Genomic DNA, 24,806 nt, shown 5'->3' on the forward strand with positions numbered 1-24,806 from the left:
GGGTCACTGTGAGATTTCCATCAAGGAGCAAGGACAGAACCACTAGATGTACTGAAATCTGGAAGTCTGGAAACATCCATAAAATGTCTCTTAGAATATTTTGCCATATAAAATTATTTCTCCAGTGATTACATGTTGGTTGGGGAGGGGGAGAGACGTTTGTCATTGGGGATTTGGACAGTTTGAATGTCATTGGGGATTTGGACAGTTTGAATGTCATTGGGGATTTGGACAGTTTGAACCATCTAAGAACACCTAAACCAATAACAATGACACAAAAGAAGCAGAATATTTGTCAACATTTCGTATAAGGATATGTTTTTTGTCTCATTCAGAACACTGTTTGTTGCAAATAATTTTAAAACTAAAACAAAGATTCAAACTTATATAATTTAGCCGTTATTTCTAGGCCCAGTGCTGTACATATACAGCTTTTTGTCTCTACAATTTTCAGACATTTAAAAATTATTTGCAATAAACTGAGTGTTCCAGAAAAAGTGACATGTTTGCAACAGATCACATTTGAAAGCATTCAGTATGTCACAGACTTAATTCCACATGTAACACGTAGGATGATCATGGATTCAACTAATTGTTTTAATGTACTGCTTGAATTGCTAAATGGCAGTAAACTGTCTATAAATCATGTTATGGAGCAACAGACAAATTAAAATCTGCATGACCTTTCCCCATGGCTGCACCAATATGTTAATTACTTGTTAATCCATGTTTGCTTTTCCAGAATCTTAAGTTAGAGCATTATCGAAATGGCAGATTGTTATAAGGCAAATATGGTGCCACATCCCATTCTGCTTCTGTCATTGACAGTATCATGGTATCTAGACAGGATACAAAGAATCTTTCTAAAAGCAAGCTACTGACATGAATCTGGAGATGTATATTACAGGACAGACAGGCAGCGTTCAATGCTTCTTTTGAATAGTTGGATTGGAATGTAGATGCATCAAATGCTGGCATGTAATTCTGATCTTACACCGCTATGTGAAGCAGCCTCATCTATCCGTGTACGTGGTACCTGTAAAAAACACACACCCCAACCCAACCATCAACCAGCCAAACAAACAACCATCATACTCGTACACATAAAGACAAAAAAGGTTTTATTATATTTTCCTTTGCACATAACAGACTTTACTGTGCTCAGGAAGAACATGCTTAAGGTCACAGCATGAGTGACGAGATTGGAAAAGCTGACCCTCATTACAGTCGTATATATAATATAGTACTTCTACATGGATCTAACACAAAGTCCTTACAGGAGAAAGTGGCTGTCGAGGAGTAACAGCTGAACCAGCCACCAGGGATTCTGCCAGAGGGTAAAAGGAGTATACCCAAATATTTTTGCAGATTTTTTGTTTTAAGTTAACCTTTTGACAAAAGTAAGTAATTACTCTTATCATTACTGTATGATTTTCTTAACTCTAACCCAAAACTTTCTGGGAGAGCCCCCTCCCCCCATACTCCTCCCTCCCTGTTGACTGGTTGTATTCAATTCCATACCCAAAAAATTATTTCTAGCAGAGACACTGGCCACTCTTCTGTCAGCTCCTTCAGTTTCCAGTTTACAAATTATCATCAAATTGCATATTGTGAGCCACCATCTCCTTGTTAAGTTCCACAATATGTTAAATCTTAAGTTGCAATACAAGTATGAAGACAAGTGATAGAACAGCCAACGGAAAGCGTGCACGGTTCTACCTTTCGTCTGTGTACTGTATTATCGATTACTTCGATAACAATGTAGCCAAGGCTTATTTACATACATATTTTTTTTAATGTGTTTTGAGTTAGTATGGGTTTAAAACTTGGTAGCATGTTTTAATATAAGTTCTATATCTATACGTTAATATCGGCACTATTAGCTACTAGTATATACAAGTGCGACAGTTTTATTTCATATATTACTACATTCATAACTATTTATTACAACGGTATTCCCATCTAACAGGCCATGGGGCAGGACACGTTAGTCTATCAGACCGGCATCGGTGGCGTCGTGGTTAGGCCATCGGTCTACAGGCTGGTAGGTACTGGGTTCGGATCCCAGTCGAGGCATGGGATTTTTAATCCATATACCGACTCCAAACCCTGAGTGAGTGCTCCGCAAGGCTCAATGGGTAGGTGTAAACCACTTACACCGACCAGTGATCCATAACTGGTTCAACAAAGGCCATGGTTTGTGCTATCCTGCCTGTGGGAAGTGCAAATAAAAGATCCCTTTCTGCTAATCGGAAAGAGTAGCCCATGTAGTGGCGACATCGGGTTTCCATCCAAAATCAGTGTGGTCCTTAAACATATGTCTGACGCCATATAACCGTAAATATAATGTGTTGAGTACGTCGTTAAATAAAACATTTCTTTCGTTAGTCTGTCAGTGACATCAAGATATTTGCGAGTAGTAAACTATACAGGATCGTCTGACAATATATCTTGCAAACAAACTTACTCTGATCTTACGATTCCAAACTATATCTAGAGATTCCAAATCTACAACAACAAAAAATAAACTAGGTTGCGTAAGCGGAAATAGATTATTTGTACCAGTGCTGTCCGATAGTCCGGCTGTCCCAGAGTTAATAACAGTAGGTAACAACAAGCCTGATAACAACCAAGTTTTAAGCGCACCTCTCTCAGTTATATTATTACATGTAAAGATTACTTTAATTATTACCATACTGCATAGCTTTAATACTGCTGTTTATTAAATGTATAACATTTTATAATTAAACACGAAAATAAAGCAGTTTGTATTGTATTGCATTGTCTTACCTTGCATTGTATGGTACTGTATTACAATTTTAAAAATTCAAACAAATGCATACACTTATCTGGGTTGCACTATCAACTCAACTGGAAACTGCTGAAACTAAAACTGTACTTAGTAATAAGGGATCAAAAACACTCTTCAGATTACACCAAGCTTTTTCGGGTGTCAATCCACCCCACATATATATAATCAACTGTTTCATACACTAGTTTAACCTATTCTACTTTATAACTCTGAAGTATGGGGCACGGAACTGCATGGCAAACTAAAGAAACAAAAACAATACAAATTCTTTGACACATTAGAGTCTGAACCCTTTAAAAAATTATATAAAATTCTGTAAAATTAATCTTCAAGTCCCATGAAACAGAGTTAACACTGTCTGCAGAAGTGAACTGGGGAGCTACGCACCTATAAATGACATACTACAATACCCGTAACTGGATGAAACACGATTATCCAAATATCTCTCCTAACTGTATATCTATTAGATCTCTCTGTATCGAGCAGTTATACCCGCTGTGGCTCGTCTAGGTATGATCAGAGATACGATCTTATATAAAGTATATATTATTATAGCACGTTTAGTTCACTAGAAAACACAACAAAACACAATACACTTTGGAATCTGTATTAACCTATGCTGACAAATGTACTGCCGCAGTAGTTAATTAATAACAACAATAATAACAACCCAGAACTGATCACTTAATTAGTTAATCTCTAGGTGTCTAGTTTACACAATATGCTAATCACTTCACCGTAACACAACACCCACACGTGTGATAATTGAGAAACACTTCCAGGGGAACTTAATTAATAAAGGAATTACAGCTCTATTCCTAACTGGTTAATTTTTAATTAACCCTTAACTACTCATTCAGTAACCTTGTAACACAGAATTAATACTGGTACCTATCACAATAAAGACAATAACCTACAGTTTACCTAGGTCCTCTAGGATGACTGGCTAAGCTTTATATATAATTATTTAGGACAGTGAGCCTACAGATTACTGCGTCAGATGACCGGCAGCACCGTCTAAATAATATTGGTATAATACAGTATTAAAATATTTAAAGTCACATCAATCACATCAAGGTTATACACAGAGCAGAAAATATATATTTACCAAAGTCCCGTCTGAACTAATATAGATTGTTCAGTGGACGACGTCCGTGCCCCTGGATACTTCCAAATGTTTCTCTCGTTATCTCTAAAATCCTAGCTATTTATTCAAAACTCTCAGAGACAGCGAATATCGCCTGGGGGTACAAGGCATACCTCACGTATCATGTGGATTTTCCACAGCCACCATGCCGGCATACTTTTCTCTGATCGTCAGACTGGCTGTCGTCATTCCGCGAGCAATCCCCTGGTCATAAACAGCACTAGCGGAGTTATTACGTAACTACTGGCCACATGGCCTCCATACCTGCGCTAGGTGTGTATTAGACGCTCGACGACCGTCGCGCAAAGGTATCACGTAACAAGTTGCCCATCTGGGCTTAAGTGCAATTTAGAACTGCACACGGCCCTCTAAAACAATTAATATCGCCACAGGCGAAAACAAAATTAAAAGCATGTTCCGTCACACACTCCCACCTCAAAAAGGATATTTCCTCTACTCTAGGAATAGGGAAATATACTACATTAAAACAAAAAGTGCGTTAACCGACGCATCCCGGCATTTATAACACATGTAATAATAAGGTGACTACCAGTAATCACACTGAGTCTCTGAGTCCCTGGTATACAAATAAAATATATAAAAACAAAACAGAAATCAAGAATGTCAACACATTATCATAACGTTCAACTTCGGGACAGGGCATCAGCGATTACATTAGATGTGCCCTTGATATGTTCAATTGTAATTGGGTATTCTTGCAGAAGAAGACTCCACCTCAAAACTCTCTGGTTGGTGGCTTTCATTCTGTGAATGAAGGTAAGCGGATTATGATCAGTAAAGACCACCACTTGATGCACTGCCGATTTCACGTAGATCTGAAAATGCTTCAGAGCTTGTACCATGGCCAAAGCTTCCTTCTCTATAGTGGAATAGTTCACCTGGTGTTTGTCAAACGTTTTGGAGAAGAAACTTACAGGATGGTCCAGTCCATTTTCGTCTTCCTGGAACAGCACAGCTCCAGCTCCCACGTCACTGGCATCCACAGCTAGCTTGAACGGCATTCGGTAGTCTGGTGCTGCCATCACGGGAGACGAGTAGCGCATCTGTCATCTGTTTGAGACGGTTGAATGACTTCTCGCATTCACCTGACCACTGGGACTTCGTTTCCTTCTTTTTCAGTGGCGCACGTTTTCCTGGTTTTCTTCGATAGGCATGCTGTCGAATCGGTGTAGCGTTGGGTTCCATGCGCACATCCTGACTTAAGGTATTGGTAACCGTTGGAAGGTTCTGACAAATGGAAACATTGTCTTGTTTCAACGTAGTCAACTTTGCTCGCTGGGGGTTCAAGTCTGCTAGAATCTGGCCGTTGGCCAACTTGATCTCCGCAGTCTTGACGTCATCACAGGAAATTGAGTGACTCTCAATTTGGACAGGTAGTACTGGAACTATCGGCAGTCTGTCAAAATAACCTTTTAGCAAATTGATGTGACTGAACTGAACTGAACATTTATTTCTCTCAGGCCGTAATCCACGGCATATGAGGAACAATATATAATACAACAATTCACACTTTTTAACAAGATGACAGAGTAAAACTATTCACATAAAACGAACATGGGAATATAATTATAAATAATTTGGTTTGGGTTTGCATACACAATAATAATACAATAAAGCTATGAGCCGGAGGGCTTGAAAGTATTCATAATATGTTTACAAAATATTGCAAGTTTTCGGAGGACACCAGTTTTTTTACAATTAAATAATTCGTGAAATTTATATGTGTTTGTTTTGGATCGATAATATTTCGGTATATATTGAAGTCTAAATTGGTTAAAATATGGGCATGTAAAAATATAATGGAATTCATCTCCGATGTCGTTAGTGTTGCATAAAAAACACAATCTATCATGTAATGGTTTACGTATCCATCTACCTGTCTCTATTGGAAGATTGTGGTTTGATACTCTAAAACGTAACAATGGGCACCAATGTTTTTTTCTAATAAATTTAAATAATTTTCGAATGCTATACTGCTTTTAAATATTTTGTAACAAGATGCTTTCGATGAAGTGTCAATATGACTGTACCATGTTTGCAAAAATTGATCTATGAGTTTTGTTGAAATAAAAATTTTCAACAATGAAGCACTATTAATACGCTCACAATGTGACCACCATATGTATGTGCAACCAATATTATCTAAAATTGATTTTATAAAAGCTATCCATTTGTGATCATAAAAATGTGTATTATAATCATTCAATAACATTCTGTACACTAATAATGATAGCTTGGACTGCTTCCCAGTAATCATCCTAAACCAAAATCCTATCATTCTTATTTTTACTGTTATATCTACCGGGAAGCATCCAAGTTCTCCATACAACATATATAATGGGGTGGATTTTCTAACAGGCAATAATAACTTTAAATATTTGCTATACAATTTTTCTATGCAAGACAGACTTTCAAAACCCCAAATTTCACATCAATATAAAGCAATAGGTAAAACCATACAATCAAATAATTTAAGTTGGCATTGAATGGAAAGATGGCAACGTTTTCCTTGTCTAAGTGTAAAATACATAGCTTTTTGAGCTTGATCATATTGATGTTTTCGAGCATTAGTGAATTTATTGGATTTATGAAATATAATTCCAAGATATTTGTATATTTCTACATTATCTAGATTTGTGTTTCCTAAATGGAACCTTTTGGAATAATCTTTTTTATTACCACTGAAAATTAGCACTTTTGTTTTTTTACAATTTACAATACAATACCTACTTTTCCTAACCCTATCAGGAGTGTTTATCACATACCCTGTCTCATTAACCCGTTTGTGCACAACATAGGGCCCGAAATACCTGTTCTGCAATGAACCCCGTTTAATGGGAAGGTACAGCAGCACCTTATCCCCTGGTTTAAATTCCCGACTTCTAGTCTTCCTATCAAACACTGATTTTATTTTGCTCTGAGCATGGCTCAGTTGCTTCCTAGCCTTCCTATCAAACACTGATTTTATTTTGCTCTAAGCATGGCTCAGTTGCTTCCTAGCCTTCCTATCTCCAACTCTTATTCATTAATACTCTCTCAATTAACAATGTAGTGCGAGCTGCCAACAAATTTGGATCAGCCCCCTGCTCTAGAACTAACTCTTGTCTATTACAAGGTAAGGCCCGTCTATCAAACACAACTGGTTCATTTACCCTCTGCGGGAGGTCAACAGGTTCCACCACATTTAGTTCGTCAGTTGACTTATCTACCAATTTACTGATAACCTCATCCACTCCAATTTCATGGCTCACACACGTATCAAACCAATCACAAATATCCTCTGGGTATCGTGTTACCCTACTGGCCATAGCCCTAGTCATTACACACGCAGGATATCTAATCTCATCACCCTCACTCTCTCCTACTCGTAAAGGGCTGTCTTTAATTAACAACTGGTCACATTTCGGCTGACAACACTGACTAGTCAAATCATTTCCCAACAAAACTCCTATGTTTTCAACGGGCAAGTCCTTCACAACACCCATAATGACTGGTCCCGTCACAAACTTCGAACACAAGTAAACGTTATGTAACCGGACAACCATTTTTTCTCCAGTAACTGAGGTTAAAGCCAAACTACGTTCTGTATCTGAATTCTTAATACCAGCTAAACACTCTTGCGTGATCAGCGACTGACTACACCCGGTATCTCTATAGATTAATATTGTCTTAGGACTCAATTCTTGTTTCACATCACAAACCATACCAGTGGACACATACGGGTTTACTTTCTCTGCCATGGGACTAACCATTAACTCTCTCGCTAACGGAGCTGACCTCACTAAACCGACCACTTGCGCATTATCGCGTTTCCTTTTAAAACAGTCCCCGACAAGATGGTTATCCTTTTTACAGTAACTGTAATGTGGACGAAAAGTTCGTGCATTCTCTGATAATGCAGGCCTATCCTTACTTTGCCCACCAGGTGCATTCCTTGCCTGACTAGCTGACCAACTAGATGACTCTCCCCGATAGTTACTTTCCCGGGAAAAAACCTGGCTGAAATTTCTTCTTATCACCCTGTTGTAAGGAGCTACCCTGTACTGCCTGAGCTTTGTGTATTAACACGTAATCATCTGACACTATGCCTGCCTCCTCTATCTTTTTGACATCACGATCCTCTAAATGAATACGTAAGCTAACTGGTAATCCATTTTTAATGTCCTGTAAGATCAACAACTCCCGTAACTCGGTATATGACTCTACCTGATGAGAAACCACCCATTTATCAAACATCCCTGCCTTCTTAGCCACAAACTCACTATAAGACTGACCCTGCGTTTTTCTCAACTCGCTATACCGTAAACGATAATCCTCAGGTCGTAATTCATACGCCCTCAACACTGCCGCCTTAACTAGGTCGTACTGACTTGCTCGCTCATCACTCATTGAATTATAAGCTACACTAGCTTTCCCCTTAAACTTAGACACGGATAACAATGTCCACTTAGACTGCGGGCAAGTTAGCTGCTTAGCGGCCCGTTCAAAAAGTTGGAAGAACATATCTACCTCCTGGTCATCAAATACAGGCACTGATCTATAAGCCTCCGACATTTTAAACCCATTTCCGGCTTCTCGTCTGACTTCTTCAGTATTCAACTTTAACTCATGTTCTACCTTTAATTTTGCTAACTGGAATTCTCTATCTCTATCTTCTCTATCCCTCTCTTCTCTTTCTCTCTATCTCTCTCTTCTCTATCCCTTCCTTCTCTTTCTCTCTCTATCTTCTTTCTCTCTCTCTCTCTCTCTTCTCTCTCTATCTCTCTCTCTATCTCTCTCTTCTCTCTCTCTATCTAATGCACGTTCTTCTCTTTCGTACTCAAGCTTTTTAAAAGCTAATTGTTGTTCCACACTTAACTCATTTATCTCTATCTCTGGAACAATCTCACTGTCTTCCATAACAGGACTATCACCAAAAACTTCCTGGATAATAATTGTCCTTATATCTCCTAAAGTTTTAGCTGATGTTAAGTCAATTTCTTGCTCACCCGCGATTTCAACTAATTCGGCCTTACGTGCTCGCTTAATCTCCACTACACTAAGCGTAGGCCTATCCAGCAAATTCTTATCCATGTTTAGATATGACGCACTTATTATTAATTAATTTTCTAGTGAACAAAGTTGCTACTTCTGGTAATTTGTAAAAATAATTTATAAAGCCCCCAATACTTTTTTAAATATGCATGTCCCGTTTCAGATCCGGGATGAGCGCCCCAATTTTCTACTCCTGTCACGGAGATCCTACAATTCCCGTAACTGGATGAAACACGATTATCCAAATATCTCTCCTAACTGTATATCTATTAGATATCTCTGTATCGAGCAGTTATACCCGCTGTGGCTCGTCTAGGTATGATCAGAGATACGATCTTATATAAAGTATATATTATTATAGCACGTTTAGTTCACTAGAAAACACAACAAAACACAATACACTTTGGAATCTGTATTAACCTACGCTGACAAATGTACTGCCGCGGTAGTTAATTAATAACAATAATAACAACCCAGAACTGATCACTTAATTAGTTAATCTCTAGGTGTCTAGTTTACACAATATGCTAATCACTTCACCGTAACACAACACCCACACGTGTGATAATTGAGAAACGCTTCCAGGGGAACTTAATTAATAAAGGAATTACAGCTCTATTCCTAACTGGTTAATTTTTAATTAACCCTTAACTACTCATTCAGTAACCTTGTAACACAGAATTAATACTGGTACCTATCACAATAAAGACAATAACCTACAATTTACCTAGGTCCTCTAGGATGACTGGCTAAGCTTTATATATAATTATTTAGGACAGTGAGCCTACAGATTACTGCGTCAGATGACCGGCAGCACCGTCTAAATAATATTGGTATAATACAGTATTAAAATATTTAAAGTCACATCAATCACATCAAGGTTATACACAGAGCAGAAAATATATATTTACCAAAGTCCCGTCTGAACTAATATAGATTGTTCAGTGGACGACGTCCGTGCCCCTGGATACTTCCAAATGTTTCTCTCGTTATCTCTAAAATCCTAGCTATTTATTCAAAACTCTCAGAGACAGCGAATATCGCCTGGGGGTACAAGGCGGTACCTCACGTATCATGTGGATTTTCCACAGCCACCATGCCGGCATACTTTTCTCTGATCGTCAGACTGGCTGTCGCCATTCCGCGAGCAATCCCCTGGTCATAAACAGCACTAGCGGAGTTATTACGTAACTACTGGCCACATGGCCTCCACACCTGCGCTAGGTGTGTATTAGACGCTCGACGACCGTCGCGCAAAGGTATCACGTAACAAGTTGCCCATCCGGGCTTAAGTGCAATTTGGAACTGCACACGGCCCTCTAAAACAATTAATATCGCCACAGGCGAAAACAAAATTAAGAGCATGTTCCGTCACACATACATACAAATATTTGTAAATATTTTATGTACCTAGAAAATGTAGAATTAAGATCTATATTGTATGATTCAGTATCCTGTAGCAAAGGGCTACAAACAACACAAAATAGGCTGGCATGCATATTTACAAGATATGCTTGATAGTAACAGCATTGACAAAAGTCTAGTAACTACCGTAAAAATTCACCAAAACCAAACTCTAGCTACATAAGCAAAATCATTGCGAACACTTTAAAATTAAGCTACAGAACTCTGAAAAGCTGCAAATATTTAAACATATTAAAAACAAATATGAAATGGCAAATTACTTGAAATATATTAAAAATACCAATTTTTGACAAGCTCTCACTAAACTACGTCTATGTGCTCACATACTGGAAATAGAGATTGGACGTTATAGGAATATTCATAGAAATGAACGTATCTGCCGGCTGTGCCAAAGAGAATAAATATGCATTAAGGAAAATACTATATTATAAAGTCGGTCAAATATGTTCCGATTCACATTTCTGTCTGAACTGGAAAAATGTGTTTTCCTTCTTGACAGCCCAGAACAGGTAACTCCAACTGTTGGCCAATTCTGTTATGAAGTGTTCAACCATAGGCAAAATGAACTTACCAGACCCTATACTAAAACACCAACTTGAATTAACACATATACACACTACATATATATACGTGTACATATCGTATAACTATTATATGTTTGTATATCATTGTTATCAAATTACTATTTCTGTGTAGGCAAGGACCGGAGGACAACTCGGCCCAGACATCTCGGCCACGGGGCCGAGTTGTTGTCTCGGACAACTCGGCCGAGTTATTAGACTGATAGACGGGGCATACTGTGACACATTATATGCGTGTTAAGTATGATAGTTGGCCATGTCGTAGTTTCGAAGTATTGTACTATAGTAATAATAATGCATTATACCGATAGATACCGCTAACTATATGGTCACCATTAAGAATGACAATTAATTGTGTATGTCGTAGGCGCATATCGTAGTGTTGGATGGGTTTCTAGAAGTATTGTAGCCTACTATAAAAATAACGCAAAAGACATCATTTGCCAAATTCCCACATTTATTACATTAAATACATACGCACATATGTACGCAAAAAACCCAACAGAACACATATACATAAATAGTTATAATAAAGAAATAAAACACCAATCACCAAAAGAACATAGAAATAAAACGTCCAACAAAAGATAAAAGTCAGTGTTGTTACAACGATAAATAACTTTTGCATGTTTTTTTCTGGGATCATCTCCAATGTTTAGGTCACCGACTGTAGAACAAAAACAAATTATTCGAACAGCGGAAACTATCTTCAAAGATAAATGGATCAGCAATTTATCAATTTAACAAAAAACTAATTATTTTATTTCTGTGAGAATACTTTAATTTAAAAAACAACACTTGTTCAACAATATTGTTCAACAATAGACAAGATTGCCCATGTGCCGAGTGGTCTCTGGACTCCGGGCCGAGTTGTCTCGCGGTGGGCCGGGTTGTCTCAGAACTCTGGGCCGAGCTGTCTCGACGTGGGCCGAGTTGTCTCGGACAATATTACAAAATATATAATTAAATAAATAAATATTTGTAAGGTAGGCTGCGCGGAGGTGAATTTACGAACCTTTCTACCTATCTTTATATTTTCTGCTTATAAAAAATAATATTAGAAAAGCAAAACAAAACAATAATAATAATTTTTTTATATTTATATTAAAAGCACTCAGTGTGAGATCCAGTACTGGGATACGAACCGAGTACCTAGTATGGCGATAACTTAGGACCAAACCACTATGCCACCAAAGCCGGTTTATCTGAAATCCTGCAACTAAATATAGAAACCGGATATTCAAAGATTGATGGGAGTGCGTGACGTCACGTTGAATGTCGGTGGTGAACAAAAGATGGGCAGACGAGATTGAAAGGCAAAATGAATGGACAAAACTGCCTCCAACCCACAAGATTGGCTGGTTATGCAAATCTTTGATCGTATCCTCAAATGTAGGGTATGGCAAAGTATGTATGTAGCTACTGCCAGGGTGATATTTCTGGCGTACGAGTTCAGTGTGCAGAGTGCTCCGACTTTGACCTTTGTTTACAGGCAAGTGTGACGTCATAAGCTGTCGAATAAACAAGTTTCGCTTGTTGATTGAACGCGTATTCATCTTGAAATTATAATTTATGTATTTAATAACCTTTTTCCCTTGGTCTGTTTTTCAGTGTTTCTCGTGCAGTGTCGAAATTGGACCACACAAGAAGGATCACAGTTATAAAATACTGGTAGGTTGATTTCTCGTTACCGGCGAATGTCCCAGGATTACATTGGGGATTCCCCGAATTAACCAATCAAAAACATTGTTATTTAATCCAAGGCATATACAAGACAAAAAATTAGGCAAACAGTTTACACATTGTATTTGGAAATCTATGTAATATATTCCACCCTTGGGTCATCCAGATGATAATTTCCTTTTTGCTTATTGCAACAATTATTTGTTTCGGACACTTGTTAGCTGGAGTGTCCACTCCCCACTTATCTATAGCCCATTGCAAAGCTTTGGTATGTGGTCTGTGGTCTGTTTTTAACACTTCGACATCTGTTGGACCTCTGTCCACAATGAATGGCACATTAATAAATAATGGGCTCAAATGTTTACAGAATCCCAAACTTTAAATAGAGCAACGAATTCCTGCCATTAACATTAGCCAGACAATATTTGTACTTGACTCCCATTTGTGCGATTACTTTTATGATCAGGGTGTTTTAGTGATTATTTCTTTGATGGAAAGCGCATATAACCATTCCTCAACAAATATAGCCACTTCTTGTTTTTATTTATAATTTTTTTTAAATCGTTGATTTAAATTGCATAAAATAGCTGAAAGAAACTGAATATTTAACTCTTTTTTTTAATAGCCTACTGTAAGAATATAATTGAATCAGGTTTTCTGTCATGAATCCATTGTCTACTGGTACTCTAGCACTTGACAGTATCAAGACCAAAGGCTATGGGTTTAAAATGAATTTGTATGATGATCATAATACTGTAGATTCTAAAATTAATACGTCCCTAAATTAATGCGAGTGATGGTGGGTAGACTAAAATGCAACATGGTATTAATGTGAGTGGCCTCCCTTTGACATATTACTTTCCGAAAAACACTTTTTGGCTAAATCTGAATTACATGTGTCTTGAATGAGATCAACTCACTACACATCAGTTAACCTGTTTGGTATCCCAACAAAATTACAGCGAACTAACAGTAAAAACAAAAAACGTTCGACCTCAGGATTAGCTTGCTGGACTATTGGACAATTAGTTTGTCTCACCTACGATGAATTGTGTTCGTTGTTTTATAAATATATTAGAATTTTAATCTTTGTTTTAATAGTGTGTGACACATAGCTTGCTGGACACCAACAATTAGTCTGTTTAACATGGAACACATTGTCACATAGACAAAACATCGACATAAATCTGTCATATTATTAATGCGAATAACACAAACTTGCATTTTTTGCATTAATATTATGATTGCATTAATTTCAGGATGTATAGTAATAATCTTTATTTAAAGAAGTTTACACATATAGTAGTGTATTAAGCTATTATGTTCAGTGAGAAGTATGTTAAACTGGTTGTAAGTCTTTACATAATTAAATTTAGTTACAAGTTATAAAAATAAGTTTGGGAATCATTTGTTACAGAGTGACGAAGAACTGCATATATTTGCAGTCGAAGAACCTTGGTCTGTTCAAGAAGAAAATATGTTACTGGATGCAGTAGAACAATTTGGCTTTGGAAACTGGTGAGTTTTGTGGCATTTTAATAAATTCATTATTATGGTGGCACAAAAACACTGCCACTGGACATATTTTATATTTACAGCTGCTGAGATTGTCACAAAATTTACAATAACACCATTCTTGGTGAGAAAGGTATCAAGGTATTTTGGTGTTTTTTTACTACACTATTGATTGCATCAAATGGGACTAATTGGCAATTTGTCTCACCCTTGTTGGAAACAAGAAGACCGTCCTTGCCATCAACTATATATTACTATGAACATGTTTTGATGTTAATTTCATTGCAAATGAATCATCATGACAAACTGCAGTTTCAAAAATATTTGTTAATATGTATAAACCATTTTATATAGTTTTTTATTTCATGGACTTAAAATTTGGAAGTTGGTAACTGATGTTGATTATTAGGAGAAAATGTGTGCAGTAATATAAAATACTTATATTGTGATAATAATTGATGTAGTTTGTCATGCTTATTTTCATGTAACTTTTTGTCAAATTAGTATTGATTTATTTCAGGGATGATGTTTCCAGCCATGTTGAAAGTAAAACATCTGCAGGTAAGTCATCATATGAAAACTGCTCTTATTTGAGTAATTTGAACATCTCTCATTTATAAACCATACATTTTTGTTATAATTTAGGAAATCTGGGCTAGCTTTGGGTGAGCAAAACAATTCGCCAAATTGTCTATTAAACTTAAAAAATTTAAGAAATTGTCAGTTTTTTTTTTTTTTAATGTCAGTTATTGCACAAAATTATATACAGGTTGGGGAATACGATACGTATCACAAATATAAGGTGACGAATACAACTATTTATTCATGAAGACAATACATATGCCCTTGATGCACACTGAATCATACACTGGATACATTTAGGAATTAAAACTTACATAACACCAATAATAGTTAAAACAACTTTACGTTTGAAACATTTTTAATACTTTGTATTACAGTTAAAAATAAAGTGTTGTTTTAAGTCTCTTTTTTTTACCAATTATCAAAATATGAATTAAAATACAATTATGTAAATAAACTTTGCTTCAAATTCATCAAAATGCTATGCAAATAATTAAAACATTAATTCTGTATATTATGTATTTTGGATATGATATATCGATTGCGTTTTCTAGGTAACCAAAATTGGCCAAAGTTTACTGAGTGCGCTTGGGTTCGTATAAATATCCGACACCATTCGGAAAACCTCGATTGATTTCACATCCAGCAGTGTATAATTTGACGTTCTGCATCTTCGCCAGCTATGCATTAGCTGGACGGTCATTCCATCTACCATTTATTTAATTTAAAATGGAATCAATTAATAGATGGTGTACCTTAGTTATCCAAGATGATGCCCTGAATTATAATAATTTAATATAAAGCCATCAATAGAGGTATTTTGCATTCCTATTGCGCATGCGCGCGAAGAGTAACGTCCCTTGACAAAATAGACTGAAACTAGTCTATTTACAAATTGTGGGGCGTGACAGACAGGTTGTTATGGGCGACTTGAGTAGCTTCGTAGAAGACTTATTAAACTTTGGCAACTAACATGTACATATTTCGTAGAAAACGGTCCGCTGAAATTTACAGCGGAATGGTTCAAATTAAAAAGCAGTGCAACAACTTTGACAAAGTCTCTGCGACTCGTACCCAAGGGTTTTGATAACGCCAGATTAAAAGACTATCTCGTAAAAAGTATAAACAAAACATTTGACAGATTCCATAGGTTATGGCATCGACGGGTTATGGCATCGATTGATATATATATTTGAGAGAGAGAGAGCGAGAGAAGAATTTTTTTTATTATATATATATATATATATACATATACATATACATATACATATACATATACATATACATATACATATACATACATACATACAGTCATACCTGTCTTAAGCGGCCACACAAGGGAGTAGATAAGATAGGTGGCAGCTGAGTACAGGTTGCCACATATATAGTCTTTAAAACATTTCTTGTTGTTTCTGTTTTACCGTCTGTACTGCTAATTAACGGATGTGTGCTTCATAGTTGACTATAAATCAACTTTTGACATGTTGTCTCCTTCAGAAATAATGCAAATAGAATATATTAAATTAACCGTTCTCCACAAGTTTGTTTTCTTTTTCCATTTAATTATTTAATTCCGACTTCATGTGATGTATTGTCATAGTAAGTGAATCTACAAATGTCAAGCGTAGCCTGCCCAGAGGCAATTAGAAGCATGTCAGATTCATACTTCCTTAATTGATACACAGTGGAGATGTCGGGACTGAATCATGTGAATGGGTACTAGTATTCCTGAAGGTATGAAGATCGCTTATTTGCTGCACCTTATCACTGTTGTTAAAATATCTCTTTTATATAAGAGTAAAACTTTACTGTGGCCGCTTAATGCAGGTATTTTAGCGATTTGGGATCCGATTTAGGTGGCCGCTTATTACAGGTGCATTTACATTATAAATAGTTTTGGAGGAAAAAAGTGGCCACTTAAGGCAGGTGACCGCTGAGTACAGGTGGCCGCTAGGACAGGTTTGACTATATATGTATAAATATATATATATATATATAATATATCAGAAGGTGTTTTGTTGCATTTTTCTTAGTGTCTATCTAATTGGAAAAAGTTAAAAAAAAAAAAAGAGATTTTATGCTGTTACATGTATATCCATAAAGTGGGAATTTAAAAAAGGGGGATTTGGGGGGGGGGGGGGGGGGTTTGAAGGTAGGTGCCGTTCTGTTTACCCATACACACGTTTTTATACAGTGTCAACATGAACGCATTGAGTATTAGACAAAATATATTTATTTTCTTTACTGTTAATGTGTTTTCCACCATATCTAAGTATATAAAATTATAGATGGACCTGTGTAGGAACGTCCTGTACACAGCCATCATCACTCTCTATATATTTATATATTATTATTATTTAAGGAGTGTCTGTTATTTCTTTTACGTTCATCGTGGTATGAACAAAATAAATCATCTGTAAACTGTGTGAATCGGCGAAGCCGTTCTCACATAAGTTTGCGGATGATTTTTTTGTTCATACCTAGATGAACGTAAAAGTAATAACAAACAATACTTATAATTAAATTTGAAACATACTGAGTAATAATAACATTAAAAGTTCATATAAATATATAATATATATATATATATATTCTATTGAGTATTGTCCGAAATATACATATATTTTCTGTATATACAAAATATATATTTATTTTATTTTATTTACTGTTTACTATCATATCTAAGTAGAGAATACTAGACTGCCCTGTATAGGAACATTCTGTACAGAGCTGTCCTGACTACATTTATTTTTTATATATTTACACACGCACACGTTATATATTTTATTGAGTATAATCCGAAATATACATATATTTTCTTTATATACAAAATATATATATATTTTCTTTACTGTTAATGTGTTTTCCACCATATCTAAATATACTAGACCGCTCTGTGTAGGAACGTCCTGTACAGAACCGGTAAGGTTTTGGTCCCTTATGCGTTCACTGGCTTCACTGGCTTCTGAAACACTGAATTAATTCCACAAATATCAGAGCCATTATCGGGTATTTGGAAAAAGAGAATGTTTTAATGCATACACACCTTATGACATGTTGACACTGTCTGCATACTGTACTTCTTTCTTTTACAAGTGTTGTCTTGCCATATTTTTATTTTGGAAATCCGAAATATTTCCATACAACAGATTTAAATTTAGTGGGGGCATCCGCAATGCCCACTAGTTTAGACATTATTAATATTTGTAATGGTACGCCTCAGAAAGTTCGAGAATGCTAACCTCATTTCCATGCAAACATTGCAAATTTCCACGGCTAAACCCTCTATGTATACCCAGTTTTATACTCACGAAACAGTTGTAGGATTCCAGTCTAATAAAAAAGAAAGAAAGAAGTGTTTTATTTAACGACGCACTCAACACATTTTATTTACGGTTATATGGCGTCAGACATATGGTTAAGGACCACACAGATTTTTTTAGAGGAAACCCGCTGTCGCCACATAGGCTACTCTTTTACGACAGGCAGCAAGGGATCTTTTATTTGCGCTTCCTACAGGCAGGATAGCACAAACCATGGCCTTTGTTGAACCAGTTATGGATCACTGGTTGGTGCAAGTGGTTTACACCTATCCATTGAGCCTTGCGGAGCACTCACTCGGGGTTTGGAGTCGGTATCTGGATTAAAAATTCCATGCCTCGACTGGGATCCGAACCCAGTACCTACCAGCCTGTAGACCGATGGCCTGCCACGACGCCACCGAGGCCGGTCCAGTCTAATAATTGCCATGGTGGTTTTAATAGGCCATGTCTGCACTTGACATAATAAAATAATTTCCGTTGATTTTCAATTCAAATGTATGCAAATAGGAATACAACTACAATACAGGTTGCTGTTTGGTGCACAGAATATTCGAGTATATCGTTACACCTCTAGTTATGTAATAGCATAGTGTGGATAAGACCAGTGATGATTTGCTTTGTTGTCTTTATCTCAGAGTATAGCTATGGAATAATAAAATGTATTTGTTTGGTGTTAATTCGGTTTATTAAAAGTAACTGAACAATTTATGTATTTTGTTTGTTCTTTTAGAATGTGAGAACCACTACTTGACATTTTACGTCCATGGAAATATTGGAAAAGGTACTGTGATAATCACTTTGATGTTTTGTTTAATGTTATTCTAATTGGACCATTGCCCACAATATGTATTTTGAAGGATTAGTTGATCCAAGGGACTTGGATGTACTAGTAAGTCCACCTTGGAGCCACACTCTAAGAGCAATGATTGGAAATACTCTTGTTATTCATCCTTTGAGTATAATGGTATTATAAATTATTTTCTTGCATACCTGTCGGTGAGAACTTCGTAAATAATTTATATTTATCGCTCTAAAGTTATAAATTTGGCTGCACAGGGCCATTATTCTCAATAACTTTATGGAACAAATTCAGATTTATTGTGAATTTTGTTGTTATAAAACGGTCAAATGTATAATCAGATTAGCTGTCACAGTCGGCTATTAATTCCTCAAAATACTTGCTGAAAACAAGTTATTCAACTCAAAATTCCTGAAAAATTAATATGTAATTTAAATCGGCCAGCGTTTTAATCAACCATTTTTGGTTCTGTTATTACTTTTGGTCAGTGCAGTGTGCAAAATGGTGGGAAATATGGATTAGTGAATGCTATACAGCATGTCTACCTGAGAGATATCGGGCAAAATATCTTGCCTATTGTGACCTAAAGGTTAATTGGAGAGAGTGATTCATTCTATTCCTGCTAATTGTCTTTTTAGATGTTTCATTTTTCAATTTCTTGTCATTTTCCAGCAACATTCCCTACAGATTACAAGTTCAAGGTCACAGATCATACGTGTCCTGATGGAGGTTGGTATTTATTTTATTAATAGTTTTTGTTAGGTTTAGAATTAAAGGACAGCAGCATCCGTCATACTCCCATTACAGTTAAACTAGTATTGCTTTGTCTCATAAGTTCCAGGGGTATGATTTTTCAACTTTTTATCTGATTTCAGCTTTTTTGGCATAAAATAAACTCGCATATATTCATTTAAATGTTTTATAAATACATAAAATAAAGTTCATATTTGAATCAGTAAATATTATTTTCGTGTTTTTTCTAATTTTTATGATATTTTGTATCAGTTATTGTTGATTTAAATTAGGCAAAAAATAGAAAAAGTTGCATTTACTTACAGGCATTTGTGACCAACTGACCAGCTGATCAAATTTATTATCAAATTAGCTGTGTGTGTATATATATATATATAATTACATTTTCTTTGCGTCTATACACTTTACGGCAATCTGATTGGTCCAGAGGTTCTCTTTTTTCCCCGTTATCTCGATGAACCCAAAAACATTAAGCCACGCCTACTACACCCCACCCCCCACCCCCCGACTCACACTACTTTAGTGCAACAAGCTGGATTATTCTGGCAATCATATTTAGATACTTTGAAGAAAACACGTGAAAGCTACAAAAAATGTATACGATAAATTAATGGCAAATATTATAGCAGAGTAGACATATGGATCTATACGCATTGATTAAAAAAACAAAAAACACAAAAAAAAACCTCTTCGCTAATCATGACATGAGACTGTCGTTGGCCAAAGAAATCATGTAGGACACTTCACGCCTGTAACTTACTTGTAAGCGATGTTTAACAGCTGTTGGTGACAATTAAACGGTTCCACCGACAGCATAAATGTTAGACACGTACCCTTCGTTCACTTTTATAAAATATAAACTAAACACGAATAGGACAATTTCTTCCAATATAGGCCTAACTAAATGATCCATAAAAATGCACAGCAGCTAGAGAAAATGATGTTATTTACAAAAAAGCACCTGATTCAAATAATAGTGAATGAACGTTCGCATTCTTACGCGACATAAGTATCAGTGAAGTTTACACAAACAATACTACAGGCATATTTAAAGCTAAACAAAATAAATTCAGTTATGTATTGTTAAAGTATGCATATAAATTTAATTATAAGATTTGACCGCAATTATATTTTGGTTCATGCAAGTATGAACCGAAAAAACAATGTGCACTGCCACACTTTTGTATGACCCTATACAGTGTGCAAATAGTTTTTTCGGTTCATACTTGCATGAACCAAAAAATAATTGTGGTCAATTCTTAAATATATATATTATTTTCGTTGAATAGTCATACTCGATACAATAATACTGGGAAAGGAAATTTCAGTACTGAATATGATACCGAAAACTACCGAAATCTGAGGGCCTGTACTAAGGTTGAGCATCTTTAAAGTTGCAGATCGTTGGGGTTTGTTATATGCAAGGAGTTGTTTGGATAACAGGGTGTTAAAATGCAAAAGTTGGTTGGCGTCTTAAATAAATTAGCAGAAGCACTAAGTAGTATCATTTGTATTTTGTTTGGTTTTGTAAGACACTGCGTTTATGAGCTGATGTTTAATTTTGAAGGTCCACTGTCACCAAGCATAACCGTTCCTATTGCTCCAGTAGAAATGACCATACAAGAGCAACAGGAATTGGGTTATATGCCTTTCAGGGATGACTTTGAAAGGGTGAGTGCATAAAATACATTTGCTTTTAATAAGAGTAATTATAGTCTCGAAATGTTTTGTTCTCTAATAAAATGTTTGCAAAACTACTGTTTTCAAAAACATTTTAACATTTTTAAATATGAAAAATCCCTAAACGTTTCCCACAAAGTAAAATTGCTGAATATAATTTTATTAATATTACCTTGCCACAGTTGTATTTATATGTGAGCATTTTTTGCAGAAAAAGTACTACAATTTTTTTTGGGTAATTAAGTTTTGTGTTATTCATTTAGGAACATGATAATGAAGCAGAAACACTAATCAGTGGGATGTCTATAACCAATGATGATGAAGATATAGACATTGGTAAGTAGTATTATTTATAGTCTGTCCCACCATCCTATAGAAATGTTTTTTGTAAATAATTTCAGTTTGGTTTGACGTAAGAAGAAAAGTAAAAGTGTTTTGGAAATAACAAAAAATTCTATCTTTGTGTACAATTTCAGAAACAATCTGCTTAAAAATAAATAACTTGTAGTAAATTCCATAGTATGTAAAAAGGTGTTCCCTGTGGGAAGGGACTATAGAGGATAGCCGTTTTTGAAATCCTAGTAATGTTTAGAGATTAGCTGTTTATAGCTGTTTTGTACAAAATATTTTGGAGCATGTATAAAGTATTTAGATCAGTTTCTCACACAGTGTATGTCTGAGGTCCATGAAATTTGGTTTATAATTGCACCTATGGATATTCATCACAGTACACTGAAACATTTTATGGAAGTCTTGGTTTTTTTTATGGCATTTACTTATTTACATAATTTTATTCCATCTTTCATGTTGTTTAATGTGAGATATTTTGTTTAATATATACTATATAATTGTTTTGCAGCAATAAAATTATCTCAGGTAGACAAATACAGATTACGATTACATGAGAGAGATAGAAGAAAACAAATAGCTAGGGAATATGATTTAATATCAGCAGCATCTTCGGGAGGCAGAACACCAAAATCTGATAAATCAAAGAAGAAGTCGAAGGATGAAAGGTATGTTTTGACAAGTCTGTATTAAATTGATCTGTCACATACATCTTTGGGAGACATTTGGTTTTTTACAATGCTCTGTCATAAAATAACATTGTATAAATAAACATTGGCATCTTTTTGTAATTGACATCAGTGACATCTATAATGAATCACAACAAGAACATCATTTATAGAGTCACAGCAGAATTTTAATTTTATGTTTGTCATCCACTGCAAAGTTAAAGTTTGTTTTGTTTAACGACACTGCTAGAGCACATTAATTTATTAATCATCATCTATATCATTTAAGATTTTTAGTAATTTTGGCACATGGTCTTAGAGGAAATCTGCTACATTTTTCTATTAGAAGCAAGGGATCTCTTATATGCATTTTCCTACAGTCAAGTCAGCACATATCACAGCCTTTAATATACCAGTATTGGAGCACTAGTTGAGATGGGGGGGGGGGGGGGGGGGGGAGGGACCAACCAGAGAATAGGCCCACTAGGGTGATTTGAATGTACGACACAAACACTTGATAATTGGATCTGTGTCAAATATTGTTTTACTTGGTATGTTCTGCATCCCATACAGTTGCCATCTTGATCTGTTTGTGAAAGTTTTATTAACATATTTGATCAATGTGAAACTATTTCTCATTGTGTATTATTTCAGAGAATTCCAAGAAAAGATGAAGGTGTTTTGTCAGTTCCATCCAGTTTCTGAACATGAGCAGTGTTTTGAAGATATGCAGAGTAAGATATTTTTTTCTTTGCAAAAAGATTAAATGTATATATGTTTTTCAAGCAATGTCATTTATCTCTACATTGATAATCTTATTTTTTGAGTCTTATTTTTTCACCAACTACTGTATATCCTCAATAAATGTATCCCTAAATTAATGCGAGTGACCTCCCTTTGAAATATCACTTCCCTAATAACACACATCTGTATACTTTTCGATTAAATCTGAGTTAAAGACATCTTCAAGTGATCAACTTACTAACATTTTTGTGTACACATCAATTAACCTGTTTTAGTGAGATAACTCGCAACATATTTTTGCAGCAGTCATTTATGGAACGTATATAGTTACATAAATCTGGCTAGTATATGTTCCAAGTTAATGAAATTTTAGTGATAGCTGCATTTATAGGTATCTCAAAGCATGTTAAAACATTTTTTTTTAAAGGTAGAACTGGATTAATTATGAATACACATTTTTTTCCTGCACTGAATAGCATAAGAAACATACTTGTTTGTAAATTTTAATAAATTTTATTCAGCAGCATACACAGTTGCCTCAGTAAAGTCCCCGACCTACGGAAATTGCCATTAATGCCGCTGAAGTTCGAGCCCTGTAATACTAATTGTATTGCTGATGATTTTGCAGTGGTCTGTGATTAGGTCATCTTTAACTGACGGACCATCTGGTCTGCCTTTTTTCAAACATAATGATTGTCAATTATAATTGCAAATGCTATTTTTATATTTCAGAAGAAAAAGAGTTAAAGTCTAGAATAAAAGAATTAATAAGATATCGAAGACACGGGTTAAAAAAATTAGATGGTAAGTTTGTATTTTAATATTTTACGAATGTTTTCAATTTTTAATAATAACAGCATTTATTTAAACAGCTTTACAGTCAATACAGAAGAGATTAGTTGGAATTACCTCTGTTGTGTATTGATTATTTTGATGCTTATAAATCTGTTGCTTAACCTTTAGACTACTGGATTAATTTTTAACAAAAACCACGTTGAGTGGGTACAAGTTTATAATTTTTACTCACATATATTCATTTAAATGTTTTATAAAAACATGAAGTAAAGTTCATATATTAATCGGTAAGTATTATTTTCGTGTCTTTTTTTTGTAATTTTTATTATTTTAGATCGGCTAATGGTGATTAAAATTAGGCAAAAAATCGAAAAAATTGCGTTTACTTATGGGTATTTGTGGCCAGCTGTCCAGTATTTATGTCCATTATTCCTGATAACAGTGGTTTTCTGACCAGAAATGTTTTAAAAACCCGAACTAAGATTCATATTGCAATATTTGGTAATTTTCGTTGTTGGTAAAACGATCAAATTTATTATCAAATTAGCTGTCACAATCAGCTATCGATCCCTGAAAATGACCGCGACGTGCCGCCATTGTTGTCAAGCGAAAATACTTGCCGAAAACCACTCCAAATTTCAAGGTATTTTCAATTGAAAAAATCAAAACAGAAGCCACCATTTTGAAAAAAAAACTTTTTTCTTTAATTATATTTCCGTTTCCGGTGAGTGTCGTGTGCAAAACGGTGGGAAATATGAATTGGGGAATGCACTGTATACAGTGTACAGTATATCGACTGACGTAACGTCGGGCGAGATATCTCGCCTGCAGTAGTCAGAAGGTTAAATGTGTAAAATTTTCTCTTTAATACTATTTATTAATAGTTTATTGTTTTA

General features: G+C 35.4%; 1 protein-coding gene across 1 annotated transcript in view; it reads left to right on the forward strand.

Annotated features, from left to right (window-relative positions):
* The first annotated feature begins 12,292 nt into the window (after nucleotides 1-12,292).
* LOC121371666 (transcriptional adapter 2-beta-like) overlaps nucleotides 12,293-24,806 on the forward strand; it is a 33,008-nt gene continuing 20,494 nt past the window's right edge. The window contains exons 1-11 of the mRNA XM_041497730.1: nucleotides 12,293-12,512; nucleotides 12,632-12,691; nucleotides 14,121-14,221; nucleotides 14,739-14,779; nucleotides 18,854-18,904; nucleotides 19,595-19,651; nucleotides 21,243-21,346; nucleotides 21,619-21,691; nucleotides 22,215-22,371; nucleotides 23,026-23,105; nucleotides 23,848-23,919. Of these exons, the coding sequence (XP_041353664.1) occupies nucleotides 12,420-12,512; nucleotides 12,632-12,691; nucleotides 14,121-14,221; nucleotides 14,739-14,779; nucleotides 18,854-18,904; nucleotides 19,595-19,651; nucleotides 21,243-21,346; nucleotides 21,619-21,691; nucleotides 22,215-22,371; nucleotides 23,026-23,105; nucleotides 23,848-23,919 (889 nt within the window). The 5' untranslated portion in view covers nucleotides 12,293-12,419. The remainder of the gene's footprint in view (nucleotides 12,513-12,631; nucleotides 12,692-14,120; nucleotides 14,222-14,738; nucleotides 14,780-18,853; nucleotides 18,905-19,594; nucleotides 19,652-21,242; nucleotides 21,347-21,618; nucleotides 21,692-22,214; nucleotides 22,372-23,025; nucleotides 23,106-23,847; nucleotides 23,920-24,806) is intronic.

This window comes from Gigantopelta aegis, chromosome 4, assembly GCF_016097555.1.
Source record: "Gigantopelta aegis isolate Gae_Host chromosome 4, Gae_host_genome, whole genome shotgun sequence".
NCBI classification, from domain to species: domain Eukaryota; kingdom Metazoa; phylum Mollusca; class Gastropoda; order Neomphalida; family Peltospiridae; genus Gigantopelta; species Gigantopelta aegis.